Source organism: Schistocerca americana, chromosome X (genome assembly GCF_021461395.2).
Source record: "Schistocerca americana isolate TAMUIC-IGC-003095 chromosome X, iqSchAmer2.1, whole genome shotgun sequence".
NCBI classification, from domain to species: domain Eukaryota; kingdom Metazoa; phylum Arthropoda; class Insecta; order Orthoptera; family Acrididae; genus Schistocerca; species Schistocerca americana.
The window spans coordinates 954,862,857-954,885,232 of NC_060130.1; the positions used below are offsets into that span (position 1 = coordinate 954,862,857).

Genomic DNA, 22,376 nt, shown 5'->3' on the forward strand with positions numbered 1-22,376 from the left:
ACATTTTTTGTGTGATGGTTTCAGTTCAAGTTGTTAGCAGTTATAATCCCTAGGTATGTATATGAATCAACAACTTTAAAATTCATGAGATTTATTGTATAATGGAAGTGTAACAAATTTTTTTATTGCATTTGGTGTGGAGTACCTAACACGCACTGTTGCTCATATCATCATCAGCAGTAGCAGAAGCATAATACACTCCTGGAAATGGAAAAAAGAACACATTGACACCGGTGTGTCAGACCCACCATACTTGCTCCGGACACTGCGAGAGGGCTGTACAAGCAATGATCACACGCACGGCGCAGCGGACACACCAGGAACCGCGGTGTTGGCCGTCGAATGGCGCTAGCTGCGCAGCATTTGTGCACCGCCGCCGTCAGTGTCAGCCAGTTTGCCGTGGCATACGGAGCTCCATCGCAGTCTTTAACACTGGTAGCATGCCGCGACAGCGTGGACGTGAACCGTATGTGCAGTTGACGGACTTTGAGCGAGGGCGTATAGTGGGCATGCGGGAGGCCGGGTGGACGTACCGCCGAATTGCTCAACACGTGGGGCGTGAGGTCTCCACAGTACATCGATGTTGTCGCCAGTGGTCGGCGGAAGGTGCACGTGCCCCTCGACCTGGGACCGGACCGCAGCGACGCACGGATGCACGCCAAGACCGTAGGATCCTACGCAGTGCCGTAGGGGACCGCACCGCCACTTCCCAGCAAATTAGGGACACTGTTGCTCCTGGGGTATCGGCGAGGACCATTCGCAACCGTCTCCATGAAGCTGGGCTACGGTCCCGCACACCGTTAGGCCGTCTTCCGCTCACGCCCTAACATCGTGCAGCCCGCCTCCAGTGGTGTCGCGACAGGCGTGAATGGAGGGACGAATGGAGACGTGTCGTCTTCAGCGATGAGAGTCGCTTCTGCCTTGGTGCCAATGATGGTCGTATGCGTGTTTGGCGCCGTGCAGGTGAGCGCCACAATCAGGACTGCATACGACCGAGGCACACAGGGCCAACACCCGGCATCATGGTGTGGGGAGCGATCTCCTACACTGGCCGTACACCACTGGTGATCGTCGAGGGGACACTGAATAGTGCACGGTACATCCAAACCGTCATCGAACCCATCGTTCTACCATTCCTAGACCGGCAAGGGAACTTTCTGTTCCAACAGGACAATGCACGTCCGCATGTATCCTGTGCCACCCAACGTGCTCTAGAAGGTGTAAGTCAACTACCCTGGCCAGCAAGATCTCCGGATCTGTCCCCCATTGAGCATGTTTGGGACTGGATGAAGCGTCGTCTCACGCGGTCTGCACGTCCAGCACGAACGCTGGTCCAACTGAGGCACCAGGTGGAAATGGCATGGCAAGCCGTTCCACAGGACTACATCCAGCATCTCTATGATCGTCTCCATGGGAGAATAGCAGCCTGCATTGCTGCGAAAGGTGGATATACACTGTACTAGTGCCGACATTGTGCATGCTCTGTTGCCTGTGTTTATGTGCCTGTGGTTCTGTCAGTGTGATCATGTGATGTATCTGACCCCTGGAATGTGTCAATAAAGTTTCCCCTTCCTGGGACAATGAATTCACGGTGTTCTTATTTCAATTTCCAGGAGTGTATTTGCTATTTGTAAGTGTATGTTTTATTGTTTATTGTCTTTTCTTTTAATAATATCTGTGTAAGTTAAGAGTGTATTTTACCAGGTTGTGGCACTGACAAAAGTATCTGACTGAATAAAAATTGAATAAATAACATTGGTTAGTTCACTAAAATTGTGAAAATTGCAAGTCTGGCCAAGGATTGTGTGAATGAATCTGAATTCAGAAGCTGTGCAGAGCACAGTAAGTGACAAAGATTGCAAATACAGTGGCCCAGCAGCATCTCCCTCTTGTGACACTGGAAAGGTCATTCTTACCCCAAGGTCATTGGTAGAAGCACCATCGTACAAGGTGGGAATGTGAAAGCAAGTAGCATTATACATTGGCCATGTCAAATAGTGCACTATCAGTTTGTGACTGAGTTTGCACAAGGCAGAATTATGGTTTTCTGGAGAATTTGTTTGTCATAGCATGATATTTTGGCTTGTAAAGGGCATTTTTCTTTTCTTTTTAATAAGGTCTGTGTAAGTTAACAAATTTTACAAGGCTGTGTAACTGACAGAAATGTCTGATTGAATAAAAAATAAATCACTTTGGTCAATTCACTAAAATTGTGAAAATTGCAATCCCACCAAGGACTCTGTGCTGAGCATTTGGAACCTGTGTCATACAGAGTGACAACCAACTGCAACTTAAGCATGAGATAATTGTGTTCTTGTGGAGTTATCATAAGAGACCATGCAGCTTTGTTCATAGTGATCACTGAATTGTGGAGCACAGCAGTGGCAATCTGGCCTGCTGTGTCGAAAGTTTGACAATGCTTCGAGTGAGTTGAACTTCTAGCACACCTACTGTTGGGCTGGCCTCCATTGTCTAGAAACCATAAGTGCTTTGACTGCAGTTGGCATGTAAATGTTGTTGATTTTCTTCTGAGTGGCAGAAGTTTTCAGATGAGTCCCACTTCTTACTGTCTTACATTAATGGTCACATAATGTGTCGAGTGCTACCATGATGACTACATTCTAACAGTCTACACTGTTGACAAACGTAGCAGACAGTGTCGGATTTGACGTTCAATCTAGATACTTATTACTTGAGAGCACTCTAAACGGAGACTATTTTAGGACAGATTTAAAACGAACAGTAGTACCCTTCTTCCAGTCAACTTAACATGCCGTCTTTCAAAATGAGAATGTCAGACCAGATGTGTCGAGTAATATGCCAACCATCTCCTGCTTTGTTGACCTGCACATTTTCCTGGAATTTCACCCATCAAACGTGTCGGGGGTATCTCCGGTCAACAGGTTGTTCAACAAGATTGTCTGCTGTTGGTGTTTTTGTGGAGTCACATAGAGACTGTGTTCTCATATTTTCTTGTAAATACAAAATTTGTTTTAATTCTGAAAACTAACATAAGACATGTAGTGGGATGTGTAGGCTAAGATCTGCAACCCTTAACAAATATTTAGATACCGTGTGATGTCCATATTAAAATAATAGGTGTTTACTTTGATGGTGATGCATTTTATTTCAGCACTTTCTTGGTGGAAATTATTTTCATAAGAGCTCGGCACTCTTCCAAACTTCTTCATTTAATAGACTGGATTTCTCACATGACACTTTTCAGTGTTGCTATTTATATTTGGTATTGAGCAATGTGGCACACCGGTTATGACACTGGCCTTGCATTTGAGAGGTCCATCGCTTAAATCCATCTCTGGCCATCCAGATGTAGCTTTCCCGTGGTTTCCCTTAGTTGCTTAAGGCAAATGTTATGATGTTTTCTTTGAAAAGGACACAGCCAATTTCCTTCCACGTCATTATCCATTCTGAGCGTGTGATCCTGTTACTTGTACTCTTTAATGATTTCATTGTTGTTGGGATATTAAATGCTAATATTTTTCTCTGTTCCACTATGTTTAGCTTTTAAATGCACACCATCCACAGTAAACGAATGAATTCTAAATTTTCTTGTTGCTCTTCAGTGTTGAAACTAGTTCCTCTCATGTAAATGAATTAAAAAATGGTTGTAAATACGGGTTTCAAATTTATCTTCTGAGGAAGTTGAGTGTTACCTTCAGTCATACTTACTATGTTTCAAAGTTGAAGAGTAGCAGTATGATTTGATTAGGTCTCCAGTCTCTAATAGGATGGCAGGATGATTTGTCTGCCATGTTGTAAGAGAGTAAGAGTCCTCAACAATTAAAGATAATGAAGTGTTTGAATGTTAAGGCCAATATCTGCAGTTACATTGTTCATTATGAACAGATTATAACTGCTGCAAGTCCCTTGCTCACATCCAATCAAGTGGTAGACAAATTCCTGTGGTAACTGGTAGGGTGAACACTTGCACTTTTTTAGGATGAAGTCAGTTAAGAGGTATGCCTGCACAAGTAAGGTTCTGTTATTGGTGGAAGTTGATTCAGTGTTAGGGGAATGTTTAGCAAAAGACTAAGTGAGCTGTTCAATCAAAATATGAGAAGAATTACTTTTTCCTAAGATTAGTGTGTGAAGCTCAGTCCATTAATGTATTGTATTACCATCTCTTTTGCAGTTGTTATTTTCCATATCAAATACAAATTCATTAGGGAAAACCCACATTACAAAGAAGCTATATGGCTGGCTAGTAATTACCTCCAGGGAGCAAAATTCCAGTGCTGCTGACAGACACACAATAATGGTAGAAAAAATTTATACCTAATTTTTGGAACTTCATTTGGTAAGGAGGAAAGAGGGATAGGTTTCAAAGGGTTGGGAAGGAGGTGCATGTCAGCAAGACTCCAGGATGAGAGGAACCCACATGATGTGAGGACAAGAGGAGACAAAGATGAAGGAAGAGGAGTCAGAGCGAGTTGGAGGTCAATGATGATACACTAGTAAGCAGTGCACCAGCTTTTGTCAAGGGTTAATAGAACAACAGGATGACAAGAAGAATTATTGCAAGGAATAGAAATAAGACATGGAATGAATAGTGTGGTATGAACAGTGTGATTAAGAACCAAGAGGAAAGTGTTGCCCAGAGGGGAGGGGGGATAGTTTGTGATAGGTTGCAGAGTGTGCAGGTGCAAAGTACTTCCTTTACTCACAAATACACCTTGTGATTCCATTCTTATTCCAGTTGATGCAATTAAGATCATCAGCTAAGAGGAGTGTTATCATTTTATTTTTCTGGAGTTAGCTGTGACATTTTGATGCGATGACCAAACAACGGGCACTTGAATACCAAATGTAATACTTTTCTACATAACTTCAGCTTCCTTCCATTAAAATACTCCTAATAGAAATACAGTAGTGATAGTCAACCCATATGGATGACTTGTGGCATAATGTGTTGGAAATGTTACTTGCATTATAAGATGAAGTGCAGTCACAGTCGATTTTCTGCATTTCCCTGCAGGTAATCTTAGTGTTGAAGAAGATCAGGCCATAACCATGCATGAAATAAAAGTGACTTGTGGGGAGGGGACTGGGGCTCTCGCAACGAAATTTAACACTCTTATGTCATGTGGAAGAAGTATCAGGGCAAACAGAAGATTCTTAAGAGATTGTGTACTTACTGCAGAAAAATGAAAAGTTAGTTATCCACTACAGGTGCACAGAACATTTAACAACTATTTCTTGACATTAGTTTCCAAGTTGAATCAAAATTTTATTGTATTGCTGGATTCTTCTGTCACTGCTTTGTAGAATAATTGTGTATAAATCAACAATAAAAGTTTATTGGTACCAGCAAGTGCACAGAACTTTCATAAGCTGGCATTTCAAGACAGTTATGCCACTAAAGCTACAGGATGCAAAAAATCAATTTTTAAATCATTGCATTGTATAAAGAAATATCTACTCATTTGAAGATAAGTACATAATACACCATTGCTGTAGAAAGTGATCTGTTGATTTGTCTTGAAGGCATGTTCAGTTTCCATACAAATAAAAATACTTTTTAGTAAAGCCATGTGATTTTCTTACTGCCATTGCATTTGAAAGCTTTTGAGAAGCTACATACGTATTATTGCCAAACTTACAAGTTAGACATCTGGAAAACATCAATGAAAAAAGTTAGTTATTATGTAATATATGAGAGCAGTTGCAGTACTAAGTGAAAAATTGAGAACACTATGTGTATTTTTTTGACCAAGTAAAAGTATTTGTGTGGTCAGACCACACCATACACATACATAATTTGTAATATTATGCAATTAGGATAAAAGTTCAATACTGTTTCCTTTCACATCTAGAAAGTAATTTTTCAAAGTAAGAAACAGGAATCAAATTTTAATATGATCAGGGTGATGTAAAAAGACAAGGGGCAGGCTACTACATGAACCTGTCTCTTGTCCACAGCAGTGACCTGCCTCTAAATATCACCAGACATGAAAAGTGAGAGTGATTGAAGACTTAGATTTGTTGGAAGAGTCATGGTAAAGTACAGTGCAACTGTACAGGAAACCAGTTGCAAAGTATTGTTCCATTGTTTGGATCCTCATCAAGTAGGCATGACAATAGGCATGAAAAATTCAGACACATGTTGCTGGGATCATAACATAACCCATAAAAAGTGTAAAAAAATGCTTAGAAACTTTGATGGGAATCCTTGGAAGAAAGTTGATGTAGTTCTCACAAAACCCAACTGGGTAAATTTAGAGAACCAGTATTCAAAGGATACTGTGTTACCTTTATGCTTCTATCATTGTATATCTCACAAAGGGATCATGAGAATAAAATAAGAGAAATTAAGGCATGTGCAGAGGCATGTATACACTCATTCTTCCATGACTCAGTACACAAATGGAATAGGATAGGATTCGATAATATGGGTATGAAGTAATCTGAGCCATGCAGTGTACCATAGCTTGTGGATAATACGTGATGGCATAACACAGATTTCTCAAATAGAATTTGAGGAGCTTCCTTGTAATACACACCTTTATTCTGTACAGGAGTTCTTACATCAGTTTTGAGACATTTGATGCACTCAGATGCATGTACTGTCACAACACACTTTTTTTAAATGGATTTCTTATAAAAAAAAACCTAAGAAATTAAATTAAAAGATACACATTACTCCTTAGTTAATCACTCCACAGGGCTTTGATATGGATTTATGAAGTCTAGTAAAAATAGTGTTTAATTGAGATAGAAATGGTGAAAATTAAGTCTTACTCTCATGACAGTTACTAAAGACAAACAAAGTGTCTTCAAGTTAAGTAGTAAAGCACCTAAAGTGCTGTTTTCCGTAGGCCTATTCCACTTTTTGTGTTGCAGTTTTGTAATGAATATTGGAATTTCGGATTTCGGAGTGGTCTCTCTCTCTCTCTCTCTCTCTCTCTCTCTCTCTCTCTCTCTCACACACACACACACACACACACACACACACACACACACATACACACACACACCTAAACTCTTTGGGCTACTCAGTGATTTCTACCAATGATTTTCTAAATCAGTCACCCTATAAAATTTACATTGTTCAGTATAAAACTCCAAGTAGTGATCTAGGGTAAGATTCATTTCATTGGGTTCCAGAGTGCTGTAAGCCACGCAACAGCTATGCTCAGTTGAGAAAATTGTTCATAATGTTCATGAAACTATTCTCCTATTACTAAGCCAGGGGAAGCGTCACATGGTATTTTATGGAGATCAGGTAAGTGATAAAAATACCTGATAGATTTGGACATTATGCTGTGAAAAGTGCTTTTTGTGTGGATACCATTGCTTTTAGTGTGACACTAGCAGCTTGTATACGAGTGGGAGTTGGTAATCTGTGAATTATGAGACTTTAAACTCTCCAGTGTATTACCTGCATCAAGACAATCTGTGTGAGAGATGCCCTTGTTGTGAGAGAAGCTTTGACTTATTTGGAGGTGTGTTCTCCGTTGGAATAGCAGTTTCAAGAGCTTCAACTCATACTGTCTTAGTGATGTGTTGCATTCAGCTTAAACCCTACCTCACCTCTGTAATAGAGTATATAAATATTCCCTATTCTATATTGTATTCGATGGCTGTATCTAGATCACAGCATTGTATGTTAGTTGACCCAGAGCTGTAGTTTCATCATCAACACTTGGCAAATTCTTTTCATTCCTTTGTCCTGTTATTTTGTACAGCTGAGTGAGCTTGATAGTTTCAGATCACAGTGGTATGATTTTGTAGGGCTCCTCTGAATTTCAATTATAAAGTGATGATGTAATAATTCACATCATGAGGCATGTATTTATATCATTAATGATCAGTGCCATGTTTTCTGAATACTAAGAAATGCCAATGTAGAATGTTATAAACATTCTACATCTTTATTCTACATGTCTACATATTTATCCCTCAACATTGTCACCCTGGTAATGAACATGTTTCTCCCAACAAGGGACCAGTTTGTTGATATCATCATTGTAGAATGTTAGACCCTGTTGATGGAGTCACAAACTCACTTTTGTTTAGGAAACGGATAAATCAGTTGGGGCCAAGGTGGGAAGTCCTGTATGGAGGGTGATTGATGACAGTGAACCCAAGGCATCAGATTGTTGGAGATGTTGCAGCACTCCTGTGTGTGGTCTGACATTGTCATGCTGAATATGAGGGTGCTCCTTGTGCTGATGAACTTTTCGAATTTGAAACTTTATTACAGCATGCTGTTCCCAAGCACTGACATAATTACAGTACACACTGCCATGTTACACACTACAGTTCAGAGCCTTCAAGTAGCTGAGGGTTGCAACTTGTATCAGTGGACTGGGGAAGTTGACTGAGTAATATGCAGGACATGCGACACCTGAACCAATACTGAGAAAAAAATAAAAAATTTGGAGGCATAACTTTTCACCATGCTCTTAAACATTAGAAGTAGTTTTGGATCTGACCACCTCCCCTACATATACACATATTTCAGCATGGTGCTGCATGTTTGTGAATGTTTCTGCCAGAGTACTGGGTGTGACTGCCTGTATTTCTGACAGATGTTCTCATTTAATAACTGTGAACTTGGAGGGATATAGACCTGCTTTCTTAGCAGCTCTTTGACTTGTGCTACATGTCCAGATGCCTATGATAAACAGCAAAGAGATTTCGTAGGCAACACCGACAATTGTGCCTTTACCTCACCCACACTTTCTTCCAATAACTGTTGTCAACTCCTGCTGTGCAGATCTAACAATGTTCCTTTTCTCTCCAGCTTCATCACCAAGTATTGAATGCATTGTTTAGATGGTGTATGGCGACTACAAAACATTCTCTGACATGTCTGAAGGAACCACTTATTCAATACTGTTTCACGAGAAACACACACTCTTCCACAGAGTATCGATACATCATCAGACTGAAACAACACTATCAGACTGAAACAACACTGGAAGAAGTAAGTCATGCACAATACTGTGAGCACACTGAAACATGAGCCCCACACACTGCTCATGGAACATCATTGTTGCCACATTTCACAGATGCTGTCACGGCTACAAGTTACGTTAGTTAGAACATCCACCATGAAATCCAAGCAGTTATGCCCAATACCCTGGCAGCAACATTCACAAACATGAACCACCATGTTGAACTGTGTATACAGGTAGGAGTAGGGGGAGGGGGGAGGATACGTCATTTCTCAACCATGAAAACAATGTCACGTACAAATTTGATTTCATATCCTCTTTTATTAATATCCTTGTAACACTTTTGCTGGGGCCCCTTACAAGTGGAACACTATCAGCTAGACACATCACATGCAATGAACACCATCCTCATATGTGCTAAGCCCTTACCAACACAACTTTAGCACAGTACCTCATGATCTATGAAAAGAGAAAGGTTACATCCACAGTGTCATCCTTATGAGACTTTGTGATAGAAGGAGTTGACACATATTCATACAGCACATAAGCTTTCAGTAAAGACTTAAGCTTACAGCTGAGTAAAATCTGGATCTGCAGACATTAGAATGCAAGAAAGAAAATGACAGTATGCCCTTTGGAGAGTATTGGAGCTACCAATTTCAGTTCATATCCTAGCCACATTGACACCTGGGAGTAGCTTTGGTGTCTGCATACATGCAGATGGCCCTGGTAGCGGCATTCTATTAGTAGTATTCTGATGCATCTGGAAACAACTTGACAAAAGGACAACTGTAGAGTGGACAAAGGTAGTTTCTACTTGCCAGCAACAACCACCTGATGATGTTGAGCAGTTGCCTTGAGTGAATATTGTGGAATTTATATAAAATGAGCTGGTGGCAGACCTGGAGCCATTTATTCAACATGTCCCTGGGGACTGCCTGAAGTGTCACGGCAGTAGAGCTTTATCAAAGTTTTCAACCATGAGATAATACCGTGTTATTTTTAAGGTAATTTACTAGCATCTCAGTACCATCTCCAGTAAATTGAAATTAATGCAGTTAAATCAAAGAGCACTGTTGGAATAGGAAGATACTTGGACACATTTCATCAATTTGTACCCACAGTCAAACCTATTTTTTTATTATATTAATCCTTTAATGCAGCTAGTAATAATTATGACTGAAATCCAGATATCTTTTTTTTATTGAATTAGTTGTTTAATATACATTTTACCCTTTTTTCCAGGTGACGTAGGACCAGTTCTTCCACCTTCTGGCTTCTGTACTACATACAATGGGACTGTTTGCAAGAAATATCTTAGTGGCTCAGTTTGGTACAATCAGTCAAATGATAACATGGGAAACTGGTTAAATGAGCATATTGTGCAGGGTTTGTGGCAGGAAATGATTGAAGGCTTTAAAGAACCTTGCAGAAGTGCTGCTGAGGTAAGATTCTTAGGACATATATCAGATGTCCATAAGTTTATGTATGTACAACTAGTTTTTTGTCCACTGCCTCACCCGTGTACACATATGTTAAATATATTTCATGCACGTATAACATATTTCACACATAAACACGTAATTTCATCTGTATCTGTTGCAAATTTCCCTCTGCAGTTTCTTCAGAATTCTGAAGAAACTTGTAATTCTGCCAAGAAACACTGCTGTCGGTAGTGACTGTCAGATTATCTGCTGTTTTACTGCATGCAGTGGGAGAGGATGTTAAATGTATCTTCGATATTTAGCTGTGTGGCATAAAGTTTGGCCTCAAAAGGGTGGCAATGTTTTTTACTATGTTCAGTGTTTGTTCTCACTATGTGGTTGATGCAGTGAACAACCAAATAAGAGAGATAGCACTTCATAGTTTTAAAGTATTCCAAGTCAACTAATTGCAGAAAAAAATTACAATAGATTGTTTTTTGCATGTTTCTACATGTCAGCCCTCCTCATTACCACCCCCTCCCCTTGCTACCTCTATGGTAGAAGGGGCATTTACTCTCACAATATTTTCATTCTAACAAGAAGTCAGCTATTTACCAAATTTGGTTGAAATTTCTCCAGATGTTCATGAGGTATGCTTTTTTTTGTCACCCCTCTCCACGCAAACCCTCAGCCATAGGAGTGTTTGGGAGGGGGGGAAGGGTGCTAGCCAAATATCGAAGGTAAACATTGGCTGATTGTTGTGACAAGTGAGGCCATGGTGGTCCGTGACAGGCCTTAAATCTGCTGCAAGTGTTTTGCCACCTGACCTGGCACTGGCGTTGTATCCTTGTGTGCTGCACCTAGTCACCTTGCTGGACATATGGGCAATTATATTTATTGATTTATGCATACAGTGATACTTCGAGATCCCTGCCCCCCCCCCCCCCCTCCCCCCCTATTTGAATCAGTCCGTAGGGGAGAATCATCCTGGCTGTTGTGTGGGAGAATGAGGTGTATGTGGCACATCCTGCAGGGAAGTCATGGATGTGGTTTGGTATGCTGCTACTGGTAGAGTAATAGAGTAGTGGCTCCTGCTTCTGGTGCTGGAGGGGCAGGAGATCAGCAGTGGTTTGAATTCACAACTTACTGCTGGTTCCGAAGAAGGCTGTGGGTCTGACATCAGACCAGGCACAGACTGTGGGGTTTCCTACGCATTGTCCAGACCCATAGAAGTGGTTAACAATGGCTGGAGAATTGGAAATGCCAGGTGCCCATTGCCTCGTATATTGCTCTGGAGCTGGAACTTACATCTGCTGTTGTTGGTCTTTGGTGTGGGGAAAGTGGGCCCTAGTGGGACTGGTGCAGGAGTCACAATGTATGAGAACCTCCAGAATCATCTCTTGACACTGACGGTCATCTCAGTTCAATAACAGATCACTTTTGAAAAGATGAAAGGTATGGCATCATGAAAAGAAACAATGCAATTCAACAGAGGCTGCCAAATGAAGGACCTGTGGCCAGCCGGTTTATATGAACTGACATACCTGTCTGAAGATTGGATCCTGACATGTGGCTGCTGTGACATATCTGGAAGTGATGGGAAGCTCTTCCACAGACTGTTCAAATTGTGAATTAATGTGAAAGCAGACAGCTTGTTGTTTATCAAATTCCTCATCAGCACCCCTAAGGAATGGTGGTAGTGCATCTTCATTTGCATGCTGGGCTGATGTATCATCATGAGTAGTGGGAATTTAATAAGAAAAGAGCCTGGGATTCTAACCTCATAGATGTCCAGTCAAGCAGTTTTGACTGTGGACCAAATACAGACAATGGCTTATAATCTGTGACCGGATGAAATTGTTTGCCATACAGGAAAATGTTTAACTTCTGTATACCAAAGATAATTGTGAGTGTCTCCTTCTGTATCTCAGAAAAGTTTTCTTGTGTTATAGTGGGTATATTGGAGGTGAACATAATATATGCCAAACAATGCAGCTGGTAATTATGCAATAAAATGACCCTGACACCATGTGGTGATGTATCCATGACCTACACAAGAGGTAAATGTGGCTGATACAGTGTCAGGCAAGAAGTGGTGTGGAAACATTGCTACAACTTACAAAATATGATCTATGATGCCTAACTGTGTGATTTTTCCATACAATATTGAGGGAACACTAAATGAGCAGACACCACATGAATTTTTGTATTAAAATGTTCATGTACAAGCAAGTGATGGGTGGTGAGGGGCAGTGTTAATGATCTTGTAAGGGAGCCAGTTTTTGCACAAGATAATAGAGCTGTAGGTTTGTAAATAATAGAAATTCTTACTATTGCTCAGGGCACTTAATGTCACTTGCTTGGAAATAGAGTGGTAAACAGTCTTGTTACACTTCCCAGTCCTCTTGAGCTTCATTGAGTGGCTGAGAAGTAGGGATTGCTGGAAACAATTGTGACATGTCAGATCCATCAACTTCTGCTCAAGATCATGCTGCTGCTCGAGCTGCTGTTTCCAAAGTTTGAAAAACTGCTGGTGCATCGTGATCGAAACACTCAGCAGAACTGTCTGGCAAGTCCAATTGCAACACGTTTGGTTGCAGTATTAAAAGATCCCTGTGACCACTCTTGTAAGCATGCTTCAACAACACATATTTTACTAAGCACAAATTATCTTCAAATAAACCATAGTCAGTAATAGTTACTAACTTCTAGAAATACACAAAATGAATAAAACTTATGTATATGGATAGGCCACTACCTCTCGACCAATGCGGTAGTTTGTGAATGGAAGTTTGTGAATCACTCGTACATTAGTGCAGGAGAATGTTGTTTGTGGGGTTTGCCTGGGAAGCACTCAAATCCAAACAAGCTCTTAGTTCATTCACTGAAAACACAGTTGCCAGTTGAATGATGTGCAGAAACAGTACTGCAGCACTAATAAAATATTGATGATGATGTAGTTACATATGTTATCTGTATTACTAAATTGGTACCCTAGAACCCAGTATGAGTTGCAGATTGCCTGTATAATGGCTCCCAGAGACAACAAAAATTGGGTTATCACTATTTCACGTGATTATTGACTGAATTTAAAAAATTAAAATGCCGTAATAATCCATTCATTAAGAGGTATAATCTTACATTAATAGTTTAACACAATAAGGTATCATAGTTAGAAACTGTTTGTCTCCGGGTAGCACAACTAACTGCAGAACACCTGAATTATATTCATCCGATATTTGAGAATGAGAGCACTAAATAACTTCCAACAAACTTGGCAATAACATCAAACCTTCATGAAACTTTTTCTTGCTGAGACACCCTCCCCCCTACACACACACACACACACACACACACACACACACACACAAAAACAAAATTATGAATGGCAGAAACTTTTATCACTTGGTACATTTTCGATGTTGCTGCAGTCAGACTTCAGCATCAGCCATGGCATTTTAATTTATAAATTATTTACTACCAACTTTTATGAGAAACAGATTTTCCTGACAGTATCCACCTATGCCACGTAATGTACCTGCAAAATTATGTCATTGTACAATACATAGTACACAAGACAGTGTCATAAACATTGAGATGCCTGAAAAACTAGCTTTCGCTTAAAATGGAGTGCAAATTACCCAGACTGTATTCATCCAGTGTGCCAGTGGCCTTGCCACAGTAGTAACAGCAGTTCCTGTCAGATCACCAGAGTTAAGCCTGTCAAGTTTGGCTAGCACTTGGATGGGTGACTGTCCAGTCTGCCAAGTGCTGCTGGCAATTGGGGTGGACTCAGTCCCTGTGAGACAAAGTGAGGAGCTACTTGATTGAGAAGTAGAAACTCTGGTCTTGTAAACTGACTACGTCCTGCCAGTCAGTCAGTACCATTGTGCCTTCCAAGGCCTGCGCGGACCAGGTTTAGTTAGTTTTAGTATTCATTCAGTGTCTTGTAATGAGCGCACGTCACAACTTCCAACAAACTTGAAGAATAATTTCAAACCTTTCCTAAACATTTTCTCACTTAGCTTTTTTGTAATGTAATCAGCTATTTGAAGCAGTCTTTATGCATGGAAGTTCAAGTCTTGAAAGAATATGGGTTTTTTTTCGTGTTATAATAAGATAGTATTGTAATAGGATATAGTGTAGTGCTTTTCCTAAGCTAATTAACTATTGTACTACCCATTGACCCCCCCCCCCCCCCCCCCCCACCGCTGTCCCCCACACACCTGTCTCTGGAAATGCCCAGCACCTCTAGAAAAATAAGCTGTTTTGTAGTTGACAGTATTTTCTGTTCAGGATAAAATTTTCACTCTGGAGCGAAGTGTGAGCTGATGCAGAACTTTGTATGAGTGCTAGCCTTGCAAGGTACACAGGAGAGCTTATGTGAATTTGGGAAGATAGGAGAAGAGACTGATGGAAGTAAAGCTGTGAGAACGATTTGTAAGTCATGCTTGGGTAGGCAGAGCACTTGCCATCAAAAGGCAAAGGTTCCGAGCTCAAGTCTGTCCAGCACACAATTTTAATCTGCCAGGAAGTTTCGATGTTTTTTGTAGTTTACAATGTTTTCTGTTTCTGATAAGCTTAGGATGCCATTTTTTATCTCCATTTGTAGGAATAATTATCTGAAACTTGGTATTTAACCTGACATTAATCAAGAATGCACTTTATAGGTTTCATTTGTGTTTATATACTGTGTGTAAATTTTCCATGATTGATTCTTCAAATAGTCGCGCATTACTAGATGATGATGCACTGCATTCAATACTGGTAAGGTCATTACGGTGTTGTGTATAGATTGCTTTCATGTTTAGATGCAGTGTCGGGTACATATAGGGTACATGACAAAGATCTAATCCAGTGATTACCAAGCTACTGGGTATGGCGTGCATAGTGGTTACCTTCTATTAAAACAAAACAAAAAAATTAGTAACAAACAATTACATTTATCTTTTCTTTCAAACAAAGAAGATACCGTTGATCTGGATTGAATTTCGCCCAATGTTGGTGTTACGCCAGATGTGGTTGATGACAGTGAAACTGCAGTCATATTTGTAGCATTTTGTGAAATGATCAGGTGAGCTGAATGACATCAGCCATAGACAAAATAACCCTTTGTTGCTGCACTGTGATTGTATCCTTAACTATCATATGCAGAGTAAGCCTTGGCTCGTGTATCTCGACACCTCCTTTACAGTCTCTCAGACTTCACAAGATATACTTGGCTGCAGTATGAAGTGGTTCCTGGTTAGTGACAGACATGAATGCACCAGTGGTCCATCAACTGGCAGAGGGGAGGCAGATACTCCAAAGGCAAAAATGAGAAGGTATAGTGAGAACTATTTATTGCTAGGTGTGACGAAAACTACTATCAATAATGAAGAACGTCTGCAGTATGTAATATGTTTAAACATTTTATTTGTTGATAGTATGAAGCCTATGTCTTGAAGCCAAACAGCCTGAATTAATGGGAAAACTGAAAGAATTTTTTTATCAGGAAACTAAATGTTTTTTATTGTCTACCCAGAAAAACTTTGCTAAAACAGTGAATGTGACAAGTCTCTCTTAGCCTCTTACCAGATTTTGCAGAGAATTGCTAAGTGCAAGGAACTATTCACAGCTGCAGAAAATCTGGTTTTACCAGTAGTGATTGATACAGTGTCAACAACATTTGATCACTCATTTGCTCCTATTTCTAATGACACAGTGCATAGAATAATTTTTGACATTTGGCTAGTTACTTGAGCAGTTAATCAATAAATTGCAGAACAACAAGTGGTTGAAGTGACGTGATATTCATAAAGATACTCCTTTGATTGCTTATGTTCGTTTCATTAATGAGTTAACATTCGGGAGGTATTGCTTTTCTGTCAACCAGTACTGAAAACACCTACAGTTCAAAGCCTTTTTGACATTATCAATATTGTTTTTAATCAAAATGGGATATCATGGAACACGTGAATAGGAGTATGTACAGATGGAGCTCTCTCAGTGTCTGGAACTCATGGTAGATTCCAAACAAAAGTTAAATCTGTGGCTCTTGATGGAGAATGGACTCACTGCATTATACTTTTTATGGTGCTTTTTAAAGTGCTGTGTGAGGAGATGGGTGCTGAACAACACACTCAGTTGCTCTCTCTCTCTGTCTCTCTCTCTCTCTCTCTCTCTCTCTCTCTCTCTCTCTCTCTTTCTTTCTTTTCCTTTTTTTTAAGTAATAGTTAATGGCTTTCAAGAGGTAAAGAACTACACAGAACGTTTGAACTGAGGAATGAGGTAGCCTGTTTCTTAAAGGAGAAAAGTCACTCTCTGGCAGACTGTTTCAGCAACGGAGATTTTCTATTGAAAATGGCTTACCTCACTGACATTTTTTGAGAAACTAGATATTCTGAAGGCAATCAGGCAACTGCAGTGTCTTGGAATGAAAAAGTGAAGGCATTCATAAGGAAATTAGCACTGTGGCAAAACTGAATGGAAAGTGGCATGCTAGACATGTTCTCCACTGTAGTGTCGCTCTTAAAGGACACAGATAATCCCATACTTCCATTGGAGATAAAAGCCTGACTACTTCGTCATCTTGCTACACGAAAAGTTCACTTCAAAAAGTATTTCAGTGGTGACTTTGATAAATTTAATTGGATTAAAAATCCATTCAAAAATGCTCTTGGACCAGTGTCTAAATATAAAAGAGCAAGAACAATGTATTGATCTCACTTTTGATATTTCACTAAAGAGTAATTTAATGAAGTTGGAGTTTTGGATACATATTAGCAAGGAATTCCCAACACGAAGCCAAAATTCAGTGAAGATCCTGACTCCATTTGCAACAATGTACTTGCACGAGACTGGCCGTTCAGCTTTGGTGGCTGTGAAATCAAATTACCATTCAAAGCTAAATACAAGCAACGAACTTTGATTGGTTGTTTCTGCTATTACACCCGTTTTGAGAAACTTCCTTGTCAAAAGCAAGTTCATCCATCACATTGAACTTCGTGATTTAAATTTTTAATGCTCTTGTAGTCCTTGTTTGCTGAATTGTAGATATTGTTCATTTCATAGTTTTTGAATACGTGAAAATGTGAAGAAGATAAAAAAAAACTTCATATTTTTGTTATAATAATTTGTGTAGTTTTGGTTTCTGTTGCATAAAATCCTTCTACATTGAATTTGGTAAAACAAGGAATAAATATTAAAATGATTATTTTTTGTTAATAATATAGACTGGAGGGGGGTGGGTCAGATACTATTTTTTCTTCATAATGGGGACCCAGAGGAAAAAAGTTTGAGAACCACTGATCCAGAGTGAAATCTACTGAGTTTCAGTCATATTATAATTCTTATTATTAATGTATTTCTGTGACCATCTTAAGATGGTTAATTTCAAAAATTATCTTTGTAGATTTGAAAGAATTATTCCAAGTCATTAAAACAGCCTCTCTCATTCAAAGAGAAGAAGAGCATGAAAAGTTCAATGCAGTGGTGGCCACTGTCTCTTTCTGCTGCATATTGGGTATTTTGTGCTAGTTTATTTGGCGTATATGCAGTTGGCTAAAGTTTACTGTGTCCGTTTCTGTATTCAAGTGTGGTTGTTGTTGTTGTTGTTGTTGTTGTTGTTCTTGTTGTGGTGGTGGTGGTGGTCTTCAGTCCAGAGACTGGTTTGATGGAGTTCTACATGCTACTCTATCCTGTGCAAGCTTCTTCATCTCCCAGTACCTACTGCAATCTACATTCTTCTGAATCTGTTTAGTATATTCATCTCTTGGTCTCCCTCTACGAGTTTTACCCTCCACTCTGCCCTCCAATACTAAATTGGCGATCCCTTGATGCGTCAGAATATGTCCTACCACCCATTTTTATTTAGAGTACTATCTGAGTACATGGCATTGCCCAGGAATGTTTATTTCTTCCAATCTTCTATTAGTCCATCTTCTCCCTCCCTCTCTCTGTGTCCATTTCCTCCTTCCCTTCCTCTGTCAATTTCTTCTGCTCCCCTCCTCCCCCCCCCCCTCCCCTCTGGCCATCTGCTCCTCCCCAGTCTTTGTCCATCTCCTCTCTCTCTCTCTCTCTCTCTCTCTCTCTCTCTCTCTCTCTCTCTCTCTTTCTCTCATCCTCTCCCCTTCTCTGTTTCAACATTACCACCCCCACCCCAATAGGAGGTGGGTGGTTTCTACCCCTGCAGTGTTTCTTTCAAGATTGTAACTAATATAAGAATCAAATTTAGTTGAAATTATTCCAGGGGCTTAAGACAAACATTTTATCCATGGTTATGCTTGTGTACACACTGTCAAATATATTTCACATACATTTAACATATTTCACTCATATTTCAACTGTATCTCTAGTGAATTTCGCTCTGTAGTTCATTTTCATGTAGCTCAGTATTTTATGACATTGTATCTCTTCAGCTATTTCATACAATGGCATAATTGTGCAAGTATATCCAGTAGTATATGTGGCTACTCGCTGCCAAATGTATTGTGAATAGAGTAAAGAAGTAATAAGAAGTCTGTTCAAAAAATTTTGACACTTTTCCACAGTTTTTCTATGCTTACCTTTTGCGTACTGTGCATGGTATCCTTCGAAATACTTTCCTCTGCAATTGATACACCACTCCCAACACTGTTTACACTTCCAGAAGCAGTCTTGGTATGCCTATTGCTGGATAGCATGAAGTGCTGTTTGCAGATTTTCTTTTATGTTGTGTATCATTGCAAATCTAGAGATGAGGCAGCACAGTGATTTCATTTTTTATACAATAGTCACACACACCAAGAAGGATGAATGTGCAGGTGCATTATCGTGATGCAAGAGACACATTTCAGGCCATTTCCGTCTCACTTTGTCTCACAACATGTCCCGATAGTACCATCGATTAACAGTTTGTCCTTGAGCCACGAATTCATGATGAACCAATCCTTCAAAGTCAAAGAAAACCATCAGCGTGACTTTGACATTTAATTTCACGAGCTTTTGTTGGTCTTGGAGAACCTTTCCAGACCCATTGTGAAGAACCTTGGTCTCAACATCATAACCGTAGAGCCACGTATCATTACCAGTTATGATTCTCTTAAGGAACATCTCATTCTCATTTGTGCAATCCAAAATCTCTTCACAGATTGTAAAGTAACGGTCTTTCTGGTCTTGAGTCATGAGCCATTGGGCGAACTTGGCAGCAACACAATGCATTCCAAGATGCTGTGTCAGGATTTCATGACATGATCCAACTGAAATGTTACACTCTTCTGCAATCTTTCGGACAGTCAGTCTTCGACTGGCATGCACAATTTCATTGACAATGCTGACATGAGCATTGTCGGTAGAAGTCCAAGGGTGTCCTGAATGAGGGTTATCTTTAAATTCCATCCAGCCATTTTTAAACCATGTGAACCATTCGTAACACAGAGTATGGCTTAAGCACTCATCACCATTGGCTTCCTGCATCATTTGATGTGTCCCTGTAAATGTTTTCTTGAGTTTCACGCAAAATATAATGCAGATGCATTGCTCCTCTAACTATGTCATCTCGTAATTCTTAAACTGTATGACACAACATTCTACTCAATAAAACTCTGAAGAATAACTAACAGACATACAACAATGAAACTTCCAGCAGTTACACATTAAGCACAGGTGTGTGCAGGGATACCAACCGCATTTTAAGCCAACTTACCATTGGCATGAAACTACGAACGTTCCCGAATTTTTTGAACAGACCTCAGAAATTAAAATGTTGTGCACAATGTGGCAGATTTCACATATCTCAGTGTTTATGACGTCGTCGTACAATAATATATTTTTGTAGGTACTTTCAGTGGCATATGTAGATACTGTTGGCGAAATGTGTCACAAAAGCAATTAGTTGTAAAGAAGTAATAAAGTAAAATGTCATGCTTCATGCAGCAGCTTTACTGCATGAACATTGAAAAATGTAGTAAGTCATAATCTTTTTTCCTTTCACATTTTTATGGGGATTATCAATGAGAAAACATTTCGTAAAGGTTTGAAATTATGTGTAACGTTTCTCTTGTTCTCTAATACTGGATGAATAAACTATGGGTATTCACATGCCATGGGATAAAGTAATTTTTTCAGCCCCATCCCTTTACATGTGTACCAAGTTTGGTGGAAATCAGCCCAGTGGTTTAGGAGGAGATATGGTACATACATACATACATACTTACATCCATTTTTATAATATATGGTGATTACAAAATTTGGCTCAGACAGTGCTGTGAGATCCACTTTGAATGCAAAAAAATGCCTGTAATACTTAAATAAATCTGTCATTCACATGCTAAACAAGAATGTGTATACAAGTAAACAGCAGAATGTGTTAGATCAAGGAGCACACTGCAAAGAAATGAAGTGGCTAATAGCTGAATAATTGGTGGAACATTGAAACACTATCAATTTAAAATTCCACCATCTCGTCTTCCCCTTGTCACAAAACTGCATGCGTGCCCCCCCCACACACACACACACTCTCTCTTACTTTCTGTCACTGTGTGTGTGTGTGTGTGTATGTGTGTGTGTGTGTGTGTGTGTGTGTGTGCGTGTGTGCGTGCGTACGTGCGTGCGTGGGTGTGTGTTGTCTATATCTATCTGCTGTTCAGTATTTTATAGATTTTTCATCGATTTTTGTTATAATAATGGCTTCAGTGAAGTTACGACTTCTTACAGGTAACACAATTTTAGATCAGTCCTTCGAATTTAGTTGCATTAAACAGTATGCCGGCCGGTGTGGCCTTGTGGTTCCAAGTGCTTCAGTCTGGAACCGCGCGACCGCTACGGTCGCAGGTTTGAATCCTGCCTTGGGCATGGATGTGTGTGATGTTCTTAGGTTAGTTAGGTTTAAGTAGTTCTAAGTTCTAGGTGACTGATGACCTCAGATGTTTAGTCCCATAGTGCTCAGAGCCATTTGAACCATTTTGAACCAAACAGTACTGAACATCTGAGAACAGCAAAACTATTTATAAACTGTGCTTTTGTTTGACCTGTATTTGAGATTCTTACTGTTGCTTGTTACTGTCTTCAGAAATTGCTGTGTACATACGCATTCCCACAATGTGGGTTGCGGGATGGGTATCCAGTGACACTTCCTCTGTGTCAAGAAGATTGCGTGGCTGTGCGGCAACTCTTCTGCTACAATGAGTGGGCACTTATCGAAGATATGAAACAGCGAGGCATCTATTTCAAGTCACGTAGACATTTCACACTGCCAGACTGTGAAGCATTACCAGTGTACAAGAACTCGACCACACCTGTATGTTCCTATGCACACCTCACAGAAATGAAGACTGATGAAATTACTTGTAAGCAAATAATTTTTAATTCAGTGATAAGTAATAATCTGTTTCCAAACTGAAGTAACAGTGGTTCTGTCATTGCAGTTTGGTGACAAGTTGTTATAAGCAGAGTGAGCAATTACTAATCTACAGGTCATCTTCAAGCTTGTGTACTGTTTCTTAATTATATTTCTCACAAAAAGCCCTGCAGCATGAGCAGATGATTTGTTTTTACACTTGGAATAATGAGTCTGTAGTGAATGGACTGAGTTCCTAAACATTTTTTAAGGAACAGTTGTAGGGAGAATTACCAGGTTTTCATATCATATATGCGCAATATTTCGATAACCCAGTGAGTTGTCGTCATCAGGTGCGTTGATGGACTGATGCTAGGAGGCTGGAACCGAAGAATCACTTCGTACACTTGTGTTATTGTGTATTAAAAATCCCATGACTTTGCACACACAGGCCAAAGATCCTACTGTAAAATAAACCTATAATCAATTGATTACAAAGTTACAACTATTTTAGTCACTGTTTTTAAGATAATCACTATTTTTTAAAAGTAATCAATGAAGTTGACATTGCTGGCTAAGTTGTGATTAATTTTCAGCTCAGATCCAATCTGAAGCGCACAAATTATGGTTGATTTTTATTTTTATCTGGTATGCTGTTGATTGTAGTGATAAAAAGTGTATCCATTTATGCTCTGATGTCATGTGATGGATGTAAGTTAATGCAATAAATCTTGA

The 22,376-nt window shown here is 39.8% G+C and overlaps 1 protein-coding gene across 3 annotated transcripts in view; it reads left to right on the forward strand.

The window, feature by feature from the left end:
• Window positions 1-22,376, forward strand: part of LOC124556467 (tyrosine-protein kinase transmembrane receptor Ror2) — a 50,596-nt gene that overhangs the window by 17,932 nt on the left and 10,288 nt on the right. For all 3 annotated transcript variants that reach the window (XM_047130417.1, XM_047130418.1, XM_047130419.1), the window contains exons 3-4: window positions 10,167-10,366; window positions 21,375-21,651. In XM_047130417.1, coding sequence (XP_046986373.1) covers window positions 10,167-10,366; window positions 21,375-21,651 — 477 coding nt within the window. The remainder of the gene's footprint in view (window positions 1-10,166; window positions 10,367-21,374; window positions 21,652-22,376) is intronic.